Here is a 15,843-nt window from a genome sequence, read left to right on the forward strand (position 1 = left end):
AAGTCACGCGCGTTTATACATAAATATCAAGTCAGATTTCCGTTTTCAGTATGAGACAAAGCTTGGAATCGGTTTCCGCTTTCTTAGGCGCTTTCACGCGACGGACGCGATCGAAAGAGGAAAGAAATCGTAATTAGCAATCAGTTTGTCCGACGATGCCAATACTTTTTTCTTCCCTATCATTTCGACCGATATTCTTCCGTGACATCGGCGTCACGCAATAGAATTACCAACCGATCACTTCGCTTTCACGTGGCTGTTTGAGTTTCAGAAGTGCCTAATAACGAAGCGAAGATAAACAGCAGAATGAATGTGAAGTAAAATCGCGAGAAAGAAAATTACGCTATGTTTTGTCGATAAAATAATGTTGTCTTATAAAAACTGCGTTTTGCATTAATTTGCATCGCATTAATAAGATTACGGGTTTGCAACGAGGCTGCGGTTTTATCCTCGTGTCTCTCGCACAGGTGAAACTCCATAAAAGTGCTTCGGAATGTCCCGGAAACTGTACCGGCACGCGGCACAGATTCATGCGCGATTCTGAAACTCGAGAACTTTTCATGCGCGATTCCCGTTGATAATATTTCACGTCACCCGAGATAACGGAAGCGCGAGACCGATGTGAGAGATGTGTTACGTAACACCTAAAATGGGATATGATCCTATTAGTTACTCGCTTGCATCATGATCGGATCGGAGCATGACCTGTCTGACTAACGGCAAACAAATTTGCGATACGCGGGTATGAGTGTATGACTGTTATCGCGAGTGATACACTCCGCATTATGGTTCATGCTATTTTCTTCACACATGCAGACACACATACACACAGATGCGTGTCCAACCGCGTGATAAAAGTATTAGTCGACGTGTGCTATTTTGCGCCGACAGAAAAGCGTTGATTGCGTGGCGTCCCATGCTGAGTAAATAAAACGGGCGCAACGAGCACACCGTGGAATTCCAGAACAAATATCGAACGTGTAATTTTTCACAGTAAGCAAAATTCGTATCTTCGGTTAAAAATCGCAGCAATTGATACGCATTATATGGATATTCGGTATTAAATGGACGTAATTCTCTAAGAACTTGTTATTTTCTTCTTTCCTCTTTCTTATATCGTTCACTTTTAAACGATACCTCCTTTTGCAAAATTTAATCAAACAAAATAATTATTGCGGCTACAGGCGTGAACAATTCATTTGGCTGTCTATAATTAGCAAGGACAAATTATTCTTAAACAGTATGCTGCTTTGTAGGGTGTCAAGATAGATACAAAGAAGACATAATTATTTGGCAAGCGACGTCAATTTTGTTCTTGTTATCGTCGAAGGAAAGTTCCGACATTGAACTGATTCGCAATTTCTTTTACGGATTAATCAGTGAACTCTATATGTTTATTTCTCTCCACACGCATTATCTGCATTTTTACCACATGAATCAATTCTGAGCAAATAAAATACGTGGAACGTTCAGATAATAATTATCAAACTTTTTTGCACGGATATCAGATATATGACTTCAGGCAATTATGAGAATTAAGTATAGAGATAAGAATTTTGTGTCTACCTTTTATTTGATAAGTCGTTCAAGAATAGACTCTATGTTTACTGGCATTATATGTAACATTACCCTACACTTTGACTACTGTAACAATGTATCATTCCCTGTAATAACCACTTTAAACAAGCGATTCGTAATCGCGTGAGTGTTCCCTAACGAGCTCGAACAAAAGCCTGCAACAATCCATGATCCCAAACATTCCTAGTATAGCGGGAAAACACGCATTATACTTATTCGAAAGCCAATCACAATGCCGATGTGGGCGCATTTACTACAACCTTCACATATCACGCAAGCAAACATACATTACGTATAAAAAGCGGCTTCAACTTTTAGAGTCTTGTGCGTTGTATCGTAAAGCAAACAATCCTTTTCATTGTTTATATAACTATGCCAGCAAGCGAAATGTTAGTAGCACGCTAGCAGCTTGCCAGCAGATTCAAACAGAACATTGCGGCAGATTGACTTCAACTGCATCCGCATCTCAGCAAACACAGCAAGTAACATGCGACTTACATGCAAGTTAGAGTTTCTTACTCACACATGTGTTGCATTTACATTGTTAAGTAGGAAATTCTAACTTGCATATAAGTTGTATGTTGGTGTTTGCTGGGATTAGGCTCGTCTTCTGTTAGAGCTTGCCGACACAATCTGAGAGTGATCACCACTCTCGGAAACTGAGCAGAAAATCTGTCAGATGAAATGACAGATTTGCTTGGTTTCTGAAGCCAATCTGCCACCGTATTCTGTCAACAGTATCCTGTTATATGCCTGCTGGCGTTTTGCCAACGAAATTTGTAGCGGATACTTTGCAATAAATCTTGCAGATCTATTATCTTTCCTATGAATTACAATCAACGTCAATTGAACAATCTTTGTGCACAAAACTATAAAATACATATCTTATCCATGTGTTAATACCTCCTTTTGCATCATTGTAATCCTTTCATTATATTAAATGGACAAATCAGTGGATAAAAGTGCAACGCATACTCTTTTCCCTGTATACAATAATACAAATTGACTTTTTTTTTTGCTTTTTTAAATTTACTTATTTGCATTACGACGTATAGTTTGAAATATTCGTCAATAAGGCAACGAAGGCGAGTCTCACGCCCACTTATGCTGGAGCATCATCCGGCGTCCAGCATCAACCTAACCTCACTTCCGCGGCTACCCGCGCGGACTCGGAAGGAATCCACGGTGATATCCAGTCTTTCGGACGTCGACGGCCGGCGCGATTGGGCGCGATTCGAGAAGACCGATTGCCCGAGAAACGTGAGGGAAACAAATTTGCGGACTTACGGCTCGGCGATGACCGGCGCGATCTTGAGCACCGTCGACAGGAAGGACTGGTCCTTGCAGACGAGGTGGGGCCTCTGCGGCGCGCTGTTCACGTTCAGTATCCTGAACAGGATACACAGGATCACGGCGAACAGGGCCAGCAACGCCGTGGACATCTTTCCTCAGGCCGTCGGCGTCTGAAAGAGGTGTATCCCTTTCTCTCAAAACCAGCTCTCTTTTTCCCTCTTATATTCAATCACGCGACCGTCGAAAACGACGGCTCTTCGAGCACGTTCGCGCAATCATTCCGATACACAAGTTTACACTTCTTTCCAGCGATACCGCACGTATTGTCTGCAGGAGATTCGCGCGAACGTGATCGCGGCATTATCTCACCTCTTCCTGGAAAGGGGCAGACCGGCTGTCTTCCTTCTTAGATTCTGGAGGCCGATAATGACGGACGACGGGGTCGACGGGCTGCGCGACGGCCGTGGATGGTGATTCATGCGATTGATGCTCCGTGACCTGCGAGCAAAAGTAAGCGCCGCGTTTTATTCCGGTCACACGGGGCTCTCGGGTGTCAGATGACCGGTCGTATGACAGGTAAGCGCGCTGAATGTGCAGAACGACACGGCCGCGGCGGGATACTCGACTGCTGACCGGCTACCGCAGAAGCGCGCGGCGTCTCGCGCGATCGAGGATGCATCCTGACCTCCTGGCGAAGGGTATCGCGCCGGCAGAGAACGAGGGACGAGGCGTGGATTGATCGTTACATCGTTTTGCAATTTTGCATGCCCGGCCCCGGCCCCGGTCCTGTGCAGCGGGAACGGCTTACGGCCGACAGCGAGGGTTATATCGACGATACGAAAGATCGATAGAGGTGGATAAACAACTCGGCGATACCGCGCGTTTCAATCAATTCGCGGAGCGGTTCGCCTCGCCGAAACGCGTTTACGAGACGTTTGTTTATCGGTGAATATCGGATCGAGCGCTTTGCGAGATTAATGTTGGCGATTAACGTGTAGAATGAACCAAATATACGTTTTTTCTTTTAGAGTCGAGACCAGAATTGGACAATAAAATAAAATGTAATAATCTACATACAATATAAATTAACCTAGCTATGGATCATCGAACATTTATATTTTGTCAAAAATATCAGAAATTCATGTTATGTTGTTCGCAATTTTATTTTCAGCTACCTATTGGTACAATTTTTAGGACGCTACAGAAAATTGACAATAGAGTTTTAACCCGTTGAGGTCACACTCCTAAAAATAACGTAGAGGTCACATGGGGTCCAATGGACCCCACAACAGTTTCCATTTGCATTCTTTTTGATGTATCGACTCAAATCTTGAACTGGAATTAATTTATGACTTCCTCTTGATAATCCAATAATTTTAAAAAATTTTTTATGTTGAAAAAACGCGAGAAAAAATTTTTTTTTCGAGAAATTTGACTTTATTCACAAAAATATTTATCAAAATTTTTTGAGATAGAGTAAAAAAACTTTGTGCCTTTTACTCTCAAAATAGTATACTTTTAAGAAAAAAATAAAAAAAAGCCTAGGGTCCACTGGACCCCATGTGACCTCAACGGGTTAAAGATCTTGATTTTATGCCTATGAAACAAATGAACATTGAACATATTGCAACCGTGGACTAATATTGCTTTTTGTAGTTTAACAGCTCAATATAAATGATAATGTTCCTACATTAGAATCACGTATCTTTTAAAATTACAATTGAAATGCATAATGTAAACAATACACAAACAGTCCACGTCGATGACGTCGATAGACGTAATCTTGAAATTTACTGCACAACCCGGCTGGTCGTGACGATGAAACGTGACTGCTTCAACGATCGCTACTTAAAAATCGTTGGTTCTTTTTTCTATATATCTTTCGTCCCATCGCGACATAACGGTTGTTTCCTGCTCGCGAAAGAATTTCCTTCATTATTCCGAGAGGACTCGTCTTGGAGACTTGGAAAGTCGAAGTGCAACGCTGACTAATGCTAATGCTAATTAAGTCCTCTTTCCAAATCGACGCAACGCCGACGGCGAATTAATTAAACCTAGCGTTTCCCTCTTTCTCTCTCCAGACTCGGCTTCAACAGAGAGGACAGATTCGCGAATATAACAGTAATGAATAAAGGGATAAATGCAATTTTTGTTCACCCAGAGAATCTAGACAAAAGACGAATAAAACCGGTCCATTTTATCGTTCTAGGACAATCTGGACGATGAAGAGTGTTTACAGCGATCGCGTGGAGATCACTAACGAAAGTAAACGAGCTACCGTCTCGACGGGAGAATTCTGGAGTAAAACATCTCGTCTCGCTTTCGTGTATTCTTCCGTACTCGGAAGATTCGACGCACGGATGAACGTTCGACGTGGGGAAAGAGTCGGTCGCTTTCCGGATGAATCCTGCTCACCGGGTGACGATCCAGTCGGCGAATCACGGCGGCCGGCACGGTCGACTTGCCGGCGTTTCACGGAGCGGAGCAGATGGCTCGGACACGTGGCACACGTTCGCTCGCGTCGGGCTCCGCCGGGCAACTGACATTACTGACAACCGACTGTACGGCTGACACGGCTGTACGCAGTACGCATCCCCGCGACAAGCACGCCGTCGCGGTCGTCGGAGCGGAGGGGCCCGGTGTTTTCCCCCACGATATACATATGTTATACAATAATCTAAATATATACATATAATGAATATTACTAGTTGCTTTCCATTTACACTCAAGTGATCTGAGTCACTCAGTTATGTGAGTATTTTATACTCAGGTAATGCCATTTTTTGTATTTACCTGCTTATTTTGGTAACAAAGCTATCGTATAATAATACAGGTCCATAGCCTCGCACTTTTAATGTGAGTTTATTAGATTCATTAAAGCACATGATCTCGATTATTGGATAAAAACTCAGTTGAATCTCACTTGCCAGCATGCAAAAAGAACGTGTATTTAACTAAGTTATGACGTCACAAATGAGAATTATCTGAGTTTTGATGTAAATGGAAAGCAACTATTATTGTATATATTATTAAATATTATAGTATAGATCTACCTTAGAGGTGTGTAAAGAATCGTATTTCTAGTTTTCGTCAAAACAAAGTTAATTTACTTTTTCTAAAATACCAAAAGCTTAAATTATAATGATGAAGTATAATGACAAAGGATCTTATGTCCGTTATTATTAGTTCCTAAGAAACAATATTTATAAAAAGTCGTATTAGAAATTTTCATATAAATAAACTTTAAATTCTGTTTTCTCTAAATTTATAATAATGGAGATTTTATACGATCCTTTACCTCTAAGGTACAGATACATATAATAAACTTACATACGTATATATACAATAATTTAATAGCATTATATGTATATATGTACCGAGTAATATTAAATTAATTAGAATGACCTTGATCAAACTCCGATTAATTCAATCAGGAATTAACTTATCAACCACACGTATATTATACAAATATTATCTTAATCGAGCATCGTTCATTTCTTGTTTAATACGTGGAAAGAAAGATTAAAGATTATACGGTATGGATGAATTATATGTATAGTTAGAAATTTTGCTGTAAGCAATTCCAGTTAAATTAATCACAGATTAAGTCAGAGTGTGATTCACATACATATCTGGTTCTCCTTTTATTTTATATGTATATCTTTTTTTATTATTTATGTGTCTCTCGTATTATTTATATACTTTCGATACTTTCGGCCGCACGGATTTGCGGTATACCAGTCTATCGTCGTACTCGTGGTTCTGCATGTTCTCCAACTTCTGCACTGTTAAATATTAAAGGATAGAATTTAAATCAATACCTCGAGTTAAATAATTTGTTATTCTTAACTACCGTGTGTTGAAATTTATTATTTTAACGCAAAACAGTGTTATTTTAACTCCATTGGTTAGTTAAATTAACGATATTGAGTAGAAGCAGTGGAAATGGGAATGGTTATATAAAAATGACTCAAATTGAGTATAATTTGACACTACGAATTTAACAGTGTGAAGCTCATAAGAATTTAACATGGAATCTCACTGGTCAAAGTAGATTTAATGAGGGACACATTCAAGCTGCTAATTGAGTTTGGAGGGATTTAAACAGACCGAAACATTCAAATTTGAAATAAATCTCAGGCGCGAGATAGATTTCTACGCGTTCGAACTGTTGTCTCATCGAGGCTCTCGAGATATCTTATCGAAAAAAAATCACGTCACATCAGCAGTACGTGCACAGATTAACCTTGTAAATTCAGGTCCGCGACAGATACGGTCAGTGCATGTTTAAGGCCAAGAGCATATCCGTAAATTCGGAGGTCAGCGACTCAAGGTTTTTCACGTGCGGCGGAAATATTAAAAATCGCTGACTAAAACTCTCCTCGCATGACTGCCGTTCAATGAATTCAGTGATCAAAATGGATATAAACCTGTTTTAAACCTACACGATTTTTAACAATAAAATTTCTTTCGTCGTTAAGCAATTTTCTTAAAAATTAGATTTTCTTGTGCTGCTTGTGCATGAAAACTATCATTAATTAACCCTCCATAGTCACACCTATTTTTTCAAACAAGGAAGTCACTCTGGGTCATTTTGACCCGAGACGAACTTTGACCGTTCGCCATTTGACCATTTATCCACCGATCGTGTTGAAAAAATTCTCGAATGCACTTGCGATATTGCTAAATTGATTGCTATAAAAAAAGAAAAACCTCAGGAATTTTTAACATATAAAAAAATTCGCGAAAAATTTGTTTAAAAAAAAAAAAATTTTTTTAACTAAGCTAAAGGGCGTCATGCCCGCCATTTTTCAAGTTACGCGCAAGATATTTACGACCAAAGTTGAGGCTCGGGTCAAATTGACCCGGTGTGACTACGGAGGATTAAGAATGATGTTCCTGCGTGTGATGGTTTTCACAAGACATTTTCTTGTTTATAGTATCTTCTGAAATAATCCCGAGATTTTTCCCTGGAATCTCGATGAAATAATCCGGAATAACACGTGGCTATGAAAAATTTAAAGATGGATTACGTAAGAACCAAGCTCCCACAGCTGAATATCCTGTTTACGACGAAATAAAAGCCGACATTCAAGTTTCTCTCTCATAAAGTCTTGCAAACATCCTGTCTCATATGGCCTTTTCGATTAATCTGGAGCGTTAACTAGTTTAGCGATCAATGAACTTATTGATATAATTGTTACAGGTTGATATGGCAACGCGTTATTTATTCCGGTTTGAGTCTGGCTTTCTATCACGAGAATGCAGAATGCGACGAAAATGTGGTGAAAGGAAATTAATTTAAACGAATATCGGTTAGTGAGCAATGAACAATTTATACATACAACATATGATGAACTTTCATTATCAATAAATTATCACAATACTTGGTATTGATTTGTTTCTCAAGGTAATAATTGAATACAATGGCAACGGGTAAAGGAAAGAAGAAAGCCGGTACAAAGACAAATGGAAAAAATAATGGAAAAGGTAGTAAAGGTGGCAATGGCGGCAAAAGTAAAGGATCGAAGAAATCGAGAAGAAGCGGCGGGAAAGCACGATTCGCCATGGACATCTTCAACGAGGAGGTGATGGAAAATGCTTATTATACATGCCATAACATCATGGATGTGCTAAAGTGCCGAGGTTTCCCATGGCCAGAGGCTCAGAAGAAGAAGGGAAAGAGGAAGAAATAATCGCGCGAACATCTGAAAATAGATACTTTTAAAACATTACAAATAGTTTCAATGTAATACAAATATCTATTTATATAAAACGCATACTAAGTAAACTATCATGGTATCTGTTCTGTTTTATAACTATATCAACACTTAGCATTACTTAATTATCATTATATTAATATAAAATGTGAAAACCATTATTAAAACTGTAATTTCCATTTTCTCCTGTTTTATAAAAATATAAAATTTCAAACTTGTAGCACACTCACTGTATACACAGAACTAAAAATAAATTTCTATAACTCATTGTCAGTGAGAAGCTTCTAAACTACGTTAGTAAACTATGTCTTTGTACTTAGGCACAAGGTATCAATCTTTAAAATTTTTGCCTTTTTCGTCTATTAATCAGCTGACGATTCAAGAAAGTTGCAGTAATCCTCTACATTGAATTCAAATTCTTCATCATCCGCTTTAACTGATCCGTTAAAGACGCAATGGACTGTCACTGTCTCAGCGTACGATAATCCAGGTAGAAGCTATTAGAACAAGATTAATGAAAATTATGCAATTAATGAAAATTATCGCATAAATTGTTGTGCTTACTTTCGGCGTGAGCAAAAAATATTGGGAGCTGCCTGGCCTTCCTGTCATTTTTACAAGTAAATCGAAGACTCGTTTTTCGTTCACTGCATCCATGCCCTAATAAATTACCAAGAAAAATTTAAGTTGTAAAAAAAAAAACTATGATAGATTACATAAATACAATTTATTATTAATGTATAAGAACCTGATTAATTTCATCCACACAGCGAAATGGCACACGCGATAATTCTTGCAGGGCTATCATGTAAATAGCAGTAGTCACCGTTCTTTCGCCACCGCTCTGAAAATGCCTTGTTAATTCTTGCAATTCGTCTGCATCACGGAATTTTACCTTGATCTTTAGACCATATTGGTCAAAATCGAGCTGAAAATATATCGTTGTTGTGTTATTAAAAACAAAGGAAGAACTTCATTTAGCATGTATATCATGCATGTACACTTACGTTATTTTCACCATGCGAGAGTGTAACTTCGCCAGCACAATCCATCGCGAAAAAGTAAGAACTAAAGTTTGAGTTTATCTTTTCAACCAGTTGCTCCAATGGATATAACCATTTTTCCTTTAAGTTTTCGATCTCTGTCGTCATTTTCTCTAATACAACAGTCTTTTTTTTAATAAATTCAGTTAAGGCGTGAATATTTTCTTGTATATCTTCATATTCACGAAGTATCTGAAAATATAAATAAAATATTCGATTTCTCCATTGTATCAATAATTTATAGCAGGAAGGTAATTATATTTCCCATTGCCGTACTTACATTCTCGGTGTCCACATTTTTCGCCATACAAAAAACTTTTGCTTGAGCGGTATTTAATTCGTTATTTATTTCAGCTATGGTGACTGGTAATTTTTCAAAAGCTTTATTGTAAATTTTAAACTCCTTATTTTGTGGACTAAGATTTTTTGTGGTTGCCAATGCTTCCTTATATAGTCTTTCAGCTTCTCTCCTTAAGGGTTGATATTCTTCATCACATTGCTTAAATGTTCTCTCTGCTTTTGTGAATTTATCCTTTAATTCTTCAGCATCATTCTCTTTGGTCATTAAAGTTTGCTGCAATAATGCTATTGCAAATTTGAGGTCTACATTACTTGTATTGCAATCGAAACACTCTCGCAGAACTGCATTACATTCCTTATACTTTTGCAATTGTTTCTTTCGAATAGCCTATAAATAATTTGTTAAATATAAATGTAGATTTTGTTAGATAAATTCTTAAAGATAGTGTGCTATGTTGTTAAAAAAAAGAAACCTTAATCTCTTTGGTGCATGTTGCTTTGATATTTTCAATACTCGTCCGGGCCATTTCCATCTGCTTAATTTTGTTTTCAGCCATGTGTATTCTACTTTTTAATGCTTGAATATGCTGAATATTTTGCTGATATTTATTTCTTTTGGTTCTATACTCCTCTAATGCTTTAGTTTCCTCACTTATTTCATCTTCTATCTCTTTAATATGATTCAGTTTTTGACTCTTCATTTCTTGCAACTTTTGTAATCTGTGAAATAGTTAATATATTAATGAACTTTATGTTTTATATTAATTAATTTTAATATGTTAATTCATTATAATTTTTATATATTTTTGCTTAATTAATATACCGTTCTTGAAGATCTTGTAATTTAGCCTTATCCAGAACAATAGATAGCATTCCATTTCCATTGACCCGTGATATTCTGGTCGATACTTCGCGCGTATATTTAGATATGCTCACAGAGTATATATTATTTTCTACAAAAAAATTTTTATTAAATGTATGGAAACTCTCCAAAATTTGTGAAATATAATTTCTAAAAAATATACTCACCACTAAAATAAGAGTGTAAACTATGAGGTATATAATTTGTATTATTTTCGATCTCATTAGTCCCAACAGGAATATTGTGTAAGTGGTACATCGAGACTAGATAGTTCATTATGGATGGTGGTACTTCAATAAGCTCTGCTAAATAATACTTAAAGCCAAACTTCTTAATGTTCTCCATCGGTATATTCGGTTGCATTGAGATTCTTTTCATCGGATCAGAGTGTACCACATTGACTTGCAGTTTCTGTTGGTCCCTCAAATACTTCAGTAGTAGATTCATATCCTTTTTGTCCTCGCATGTGAATGCAACTAAATCCCGAAACGATATAATGTTTTCTAAATATTTGGCAAATGAAGCATCTTTTACGTTAATATTGAGCAACATGGGCTGATGCACTGTCGCTGAAAACTTGTTTTTATTCTCTTTTAACCAAAGCACAGCTTTATATGCATTCATATCTCTTTGTTTCAACAGTTCCAATCGTTTCACATCAATATCAAAATTCTTGAGTTCCGCTTGAACAGCTGCAATCATAATTTTAATTAGCATATTTAATAACAAATCGATGAAGATGCATATTTGTAAAAATATACCTCTAATGTCACGGCTAATGTTATCGTCTTCGTGCTTTGATGTGTCTCTTTTATTGGTAAGCTTATTAACTTTTTTTCTATGCTCCTCCATATTAGTTGCTATATTTTGCAATTGCGTCGTTAAACTTTCCTCTGAAATACATGACAAATACTTTATTATTGTGGGATGTGACATTTGCTCTATGCGAAAGTGGTCGACTCATAGTGAGTTCTACGTTCGAACCCGACCTTCATTCCGCATATGCCTTGGTTTATAAGTTGATTAGAAAATTCAACGTTTGTACATAAAAAAAGTTGCGAAATGTATTTCAGGAACAGTAATTAGCTTTGGGAACGATAAACTAATACACACTTTATTATTACTATTCATTAAGGTTAAATTAAATCATTAATTACAAACCTGACCCAATCTCTTCAATCATGAGAGAGAAGTCGTTCTCAAGCTTGGATTTCTGCTGTTGCGCAAGCTTAATGTCTTGATCTCGAGTTTGTTCCGCTTGGATGTTTCGAGAACAAATATTCTCAGCTTCCTTGATCTTGTTTTCACAGCTAAGAATATCATTCATAATGTTTCTTAATTTCGTATTCTTAGCCTGAACTTTATTGTTCTGAAAATATACAATTTCAGATTGTTAATGTAATATGCGTCAATATAATATATATCAATTGACAACACAGTAAATAGCCTTATAATAGATGGGTGCCTCCGTAGTACACTAGTATCAACCGTTCGTTTCCATTACATTAAGTCAGCCAACGTAGAATCCCGTTTTTTTTCCCTTTATATTGTGTTTCCAGGCTTGGCTACTTGGTGAAATCTCTCTCTTTGCTCATCTGATTTTGTGAGTAATTGCTGTTCGAAATAATTTAACAAAGAAACTTCGCAAACCCGAAAATTCTGATTTTTATGAAACTTTACAAATAAAGGAGGAGAAGAGAGTAAATAAATGAATTTAGAAATTTTTAATTGCGGCCTAAAAACGATTTTAAGGGGTGAAACCTATATCTTATATGTAAAAGCAAAAAGCAGCTCTACATATGAGTGGTTTCACTCCTCTAGGAATCGTTTTTGAGTCGCAACTAAAAATTTCTAAATTCGTCTATTTATTCTCTTCCCTCTACATGTGTGTAAAGTTTCATCCAAACTTAGAATTTTTAGGTTTGCGAGGTTTCCTTGTTAAATTATTTCGAACAGCAATTACCTACCTCCAGAATCAGATAAACAAGAAGAGAGATTTCATCAAGTAGCCAAGTCTATGGAGATACGATATAAAAGAAAAAACTGAATTCTATGCTAGTTGACTGGTTCCTGATTGAGAACGACGATGTTGAATTGCCATGAGCTAAGAAAAAAATAAATTTTTAACTATTTCTTACCACAATTCTTTCGCAAAATATTATTTCATTACTTTAAAATAAGTGTTCAAAATCAATAAATTTTTGTTATTTTAAAATAAAGCTGAATTTGGTCAATAAAAATGGTTTGAAGTGGCCAACCTCCAAATTAAAAAAAAATTTAATGTAATGGAAACGAACGGTTAGTACTGGTGTGCTACGAAGGCATCTACCTATCATAATCCACTAATGAAACCTAATAATTAATAAAAAATTAATTTAAAAAGTACGGATTTTGTTGTACTGTGCAATAAATCAATTTCTTGAGTAACGGTTTCTTTTTACATTATATTATACTCACGTGATTTTTTAAAGAAGCTTTTAACGTTGTCATATCCGACTTCAATTTCTCAATCTTCTCATTTAACGGTTTTAGGTCTGCGTCTATTGCTTGCATTTCTTTTACTGCTGTATCTCTGGTTTTCTTTGACTATACAAACATATACAAAGACATCAACAGTAAAAAAAAAGGTAACAATAAAGAAAAATGTCACTTAATGTTTTACATTACAAATTAATTTTTATTTACCTCCACTAATTTCCTTCGCATGTGATCGTAGAGCATCCATGCCTTTTTTTGTTGCAACGTCAGAATCTTATTCTTCATCATTTTTTTCTCTTTTATCGTCGCAACAGTTTGTTGTAGCCCATCACGCCTCTGAGTTTTGGATTCCAATAACTTTTTTGTTTTGCCTACATCGACCTCTAGTTTCTTGAAATTGGCTCTTTGTTCTTTCAATTGTAGATGATACTCAAGAAGCTTTGGATCTCCGACAGATCTTTCTGTATTTTCTAACAATGCTTGAGCATCCATTTTTGAAAAATCTTGTACCTTATCTTGTGGCAAAAACTGACAAAGATTGTCAACCTGCAAAAATAATAAAATCATTAATGATACATTTGATTTAGAAACTAGATAAATATAAGCCAGGGCAATTCTATGTCTTTTAAGAGACTTGCAGATCTTTTTCCAACAAATAACAAAAGATTATAATAAAAGTTAAAAAATTTTACGTCAAGTTTAACAGATGATTGAAGGTATTCAAGTAAATTCAACCTAGAGCCTTCTAAGACGAGCAAAAAATATAAATGCAAGATGTGTACCTGAATATTAAGCTTGGCCGTGAATTCCTGTACACTTTTTGCACTTGTCGGAGTGCCATTAATCATCCACGTCGACTTTCCATCCTTGGTAAATGTTCTAGTCACTATAGAATCTCGTTTGGAGTTGTTTTTTAGATGAATTTCTATTTTTGCTGTATCACGCCCATACTTCACGTATTCTCCTATGTGAAGGGCCCGCCCAATGATACTCGGCTTGCCTCCTAGACCGAGAACTATAGCGGCGACGACGGTGGACTTGCCGGAACCATTAGGTCCAATGATAACATTGAGATATCTTCCAGGGGTCACTGTCGCTTTGTCATAAGTTCTGTTAAAAGAGGATATTGGAAATATACACCAATTTGTGATTTATATGATAAAAATGTTCAATAATGTAATGGAATGTAATAACAAGATAAAACAATATATTAAATGTTTCGGATGCGTGGTAATCTCACATGGATTAAGGTGATCCTAAAGCCGTGATCCTAACCGGTTTTTTCCTTAGCACTAATCTTTTAATTGGCTTTATAGAAATGCAAAATTCTTGTCTAGAATTAAAGTACGCATCAAAATCTAGGTCATGGTAATCGAATTTATATCGAAAACAAAAAAAAATTAATATTTTTTGTTATATGTGACGACCACCACACATAAATTCGACCACCATGACCTAGATTTTGATGCGTACTTTAATTCTAGACAAGAATTTTGCATTTCTATAAAGCCAATTAAAAGATTAGTGCTAAGAAAAAAACTGAAAAAAACCGGTTAAGATCACGACTTTAGGATCACCGTAAGAATTAATATATTCTTCACTCACACAAAATTCTCCATATATATATGGGTGATGATTCCGTTCTCGACGTTGTCGTTCATGTTGATAGGTTAAGTCTCAATAACGTTGTATTCGTACGCAAAGGATGCAAATATTATAAGCGCAATAAATAAAGTTACATCGGTAACAATGGAAGCATTAGCTAAGCAGACGAGATAACCGTTTTTCCACTATCCATTTCGCACTGTTATTCATTTCACACGTACGGGAATACGCGCCAACCGCCACCGCCAAACAAATGCTAACGCGTGGTCCGTGGTCTCCGTGGACGTGGAGGAGGGAGGGCAGAGCCAGTAGCGACTAGCGACACTTCTGAAACCTGAACTGTATGTACATACATGTACAGGGTGTCTGACAAAGATGTAATATCGCTCGTGAGTTAATTTGTGAATTTTTGACAGGTCCACGTGTACCCTGGGAAGGTACCAGAAAAAACGTAGGGTTAATGAACTTTGACTAAAAATAAAGGAAAAAATACATTTCTTTACAAATTTGCAATTTACAGAAGAAAAATTCCTTTTAAGGTTTTTTACTTCAAAGGAAAATGTTAAAAAAAAAGTTGAATTATTCAGGAGGGTCCGCCGTCCAATAAATTCCAGTTTTTGAAAATAACTAAATAGAGATGCAACAATTCGTCAAAATCTTTTAAGGGGATGGTTTTGACCAAAAACAACATTTATCATAAATAATTAATTAGCAAAAATTGTTACAAAAAAAGGTTTTCTTTAGTTGAGTTTAGTGCACGTGGGTCTCCACGTGGGACGTTTGTGCGAGATCTAACTTGCTCGAGAATTCGGTGATATAAGTATATAGTGATCTTTCGTAACGGCTTTGAACCCTTAAATCCCTTTTCCCACTTACTTTTTTTAGAGAAAGGAGCCAGACTCACCAGTTTTACAGTTACAAGCAGATGGTGATGGGCGATCTTTTAGGGAAAAAATATCGATTA

At 36.6% G+C, this 15,843-nt stretch overlaps 3 protein-coding genes across 8 annotated transcripts in view; 1 reads left to right on the forward strand and 2 right to left on the reverse strand.

The window, feature by feature from the left end:
* Hydr2 (abhydrolase domain-containing protein 2) overlaps nucleotides 1-5,425 on the reverse strand; it is an 18,412-nt gene extending 12,987 nt beyond the window's left edge. The window contains exons 1-3 of the mRNA XM_071778181.1: nucleotides 5,287-5,425; nucleotides 3,241-3,369; nucleotides 2,866-3,041 (exon numbers count right to left, since the gene is read on the reverse strand). Coding sequence (XP_071634282.1) covers nucleotides 2,866-3,020 — 155 coding nt within the window. The 5' untranslated portion in view covers nucleotides 3,021-3,041; nucleotides 3,241-3,369; nucleotides 5,287-5,425. The remainder of the gene's footprint in view (nucleotides 1-2,865; nucleotides 3,042-3,240; nucleotides 3,370-5,286) is intronic.
* The window catches only part of LOC139812982 (odorant receptor 46a-like), a 31,988-nt gene extending 23,800 nt beyond the window's left edge, over nucleotides 1-8,188 (forward strand). For 4 of the 6 annotated variants that reach the window (XM_071778194.1, XM_071778193.1, XM_071778195.1 and 1 more), the window contains one exon: nucleotides 5,081-8,188. The gene's annotated coding sequence lies outside the window, so the exon portion shown is untranslated. The remainder of the gene's footprint in view (nucleotides 1-5,080) is intronic. The other 2 variants (XR_011731997.1, XR_011731998.1) reach the window with 2 other exon arrangements.
* Nucleotides 8,188-15,164, reverse strand: Smc5 (structural maintenance of chromosomes 5). Its single transcript, XM_071778167.1, has 15 exons — nucleotides 14,880-15,164; nucleotides 14,057-14,384; nucleotides 13,482-13,820; nucleotides 13,254-13,382; nucleotides 11,958-12,165; nucleotides 11,558-11,689; nucleotides 10,964-11,488; nucleotides 10,758-10,887; nucleotides 10,408-10,654; nucleotides 9,915-10,322; nucleotides 9,599-9,826; nucleotides 9,340-9,519; nucleotides 9,156-9,251; nucleotides 8,942-9,088; nucleotides 8,188-8,579 (listed from the first exon to the last, which is right to left on the reverse strand). The coding sequence occupies exons 1-14, from the start codon at nucleotides 14,933-14,935 to the stop codon at nucleotides 8,954-8,956; spliced, it is 3,141 nt and encodes a 1,046-aa protein (XP_071634268.1). The 5' UTR covers nucleotides 14,936-15,164; the 3' UTR covers nucleotides 8,188-8,579; nucleotides 8,942-8,953.
* Nucleotides 15,165-15,843: the final 679 nt, after the last annotated feature.

Source organism: Temnothorax longispinosus, chromosome 5 (genome assembly GCF_030848805.1).
Source record: "Temnothorax longispinosus isolate EJ_2023e chromosome 5, Tlon_JGU_v1, whole genome shotgun sequence".
NCBI lineage: Eukaryota > Metazoa > Arthropoda > Insecta > Hymenoptera > Formicidae > Temnothorax > Temnothorax longispinosus.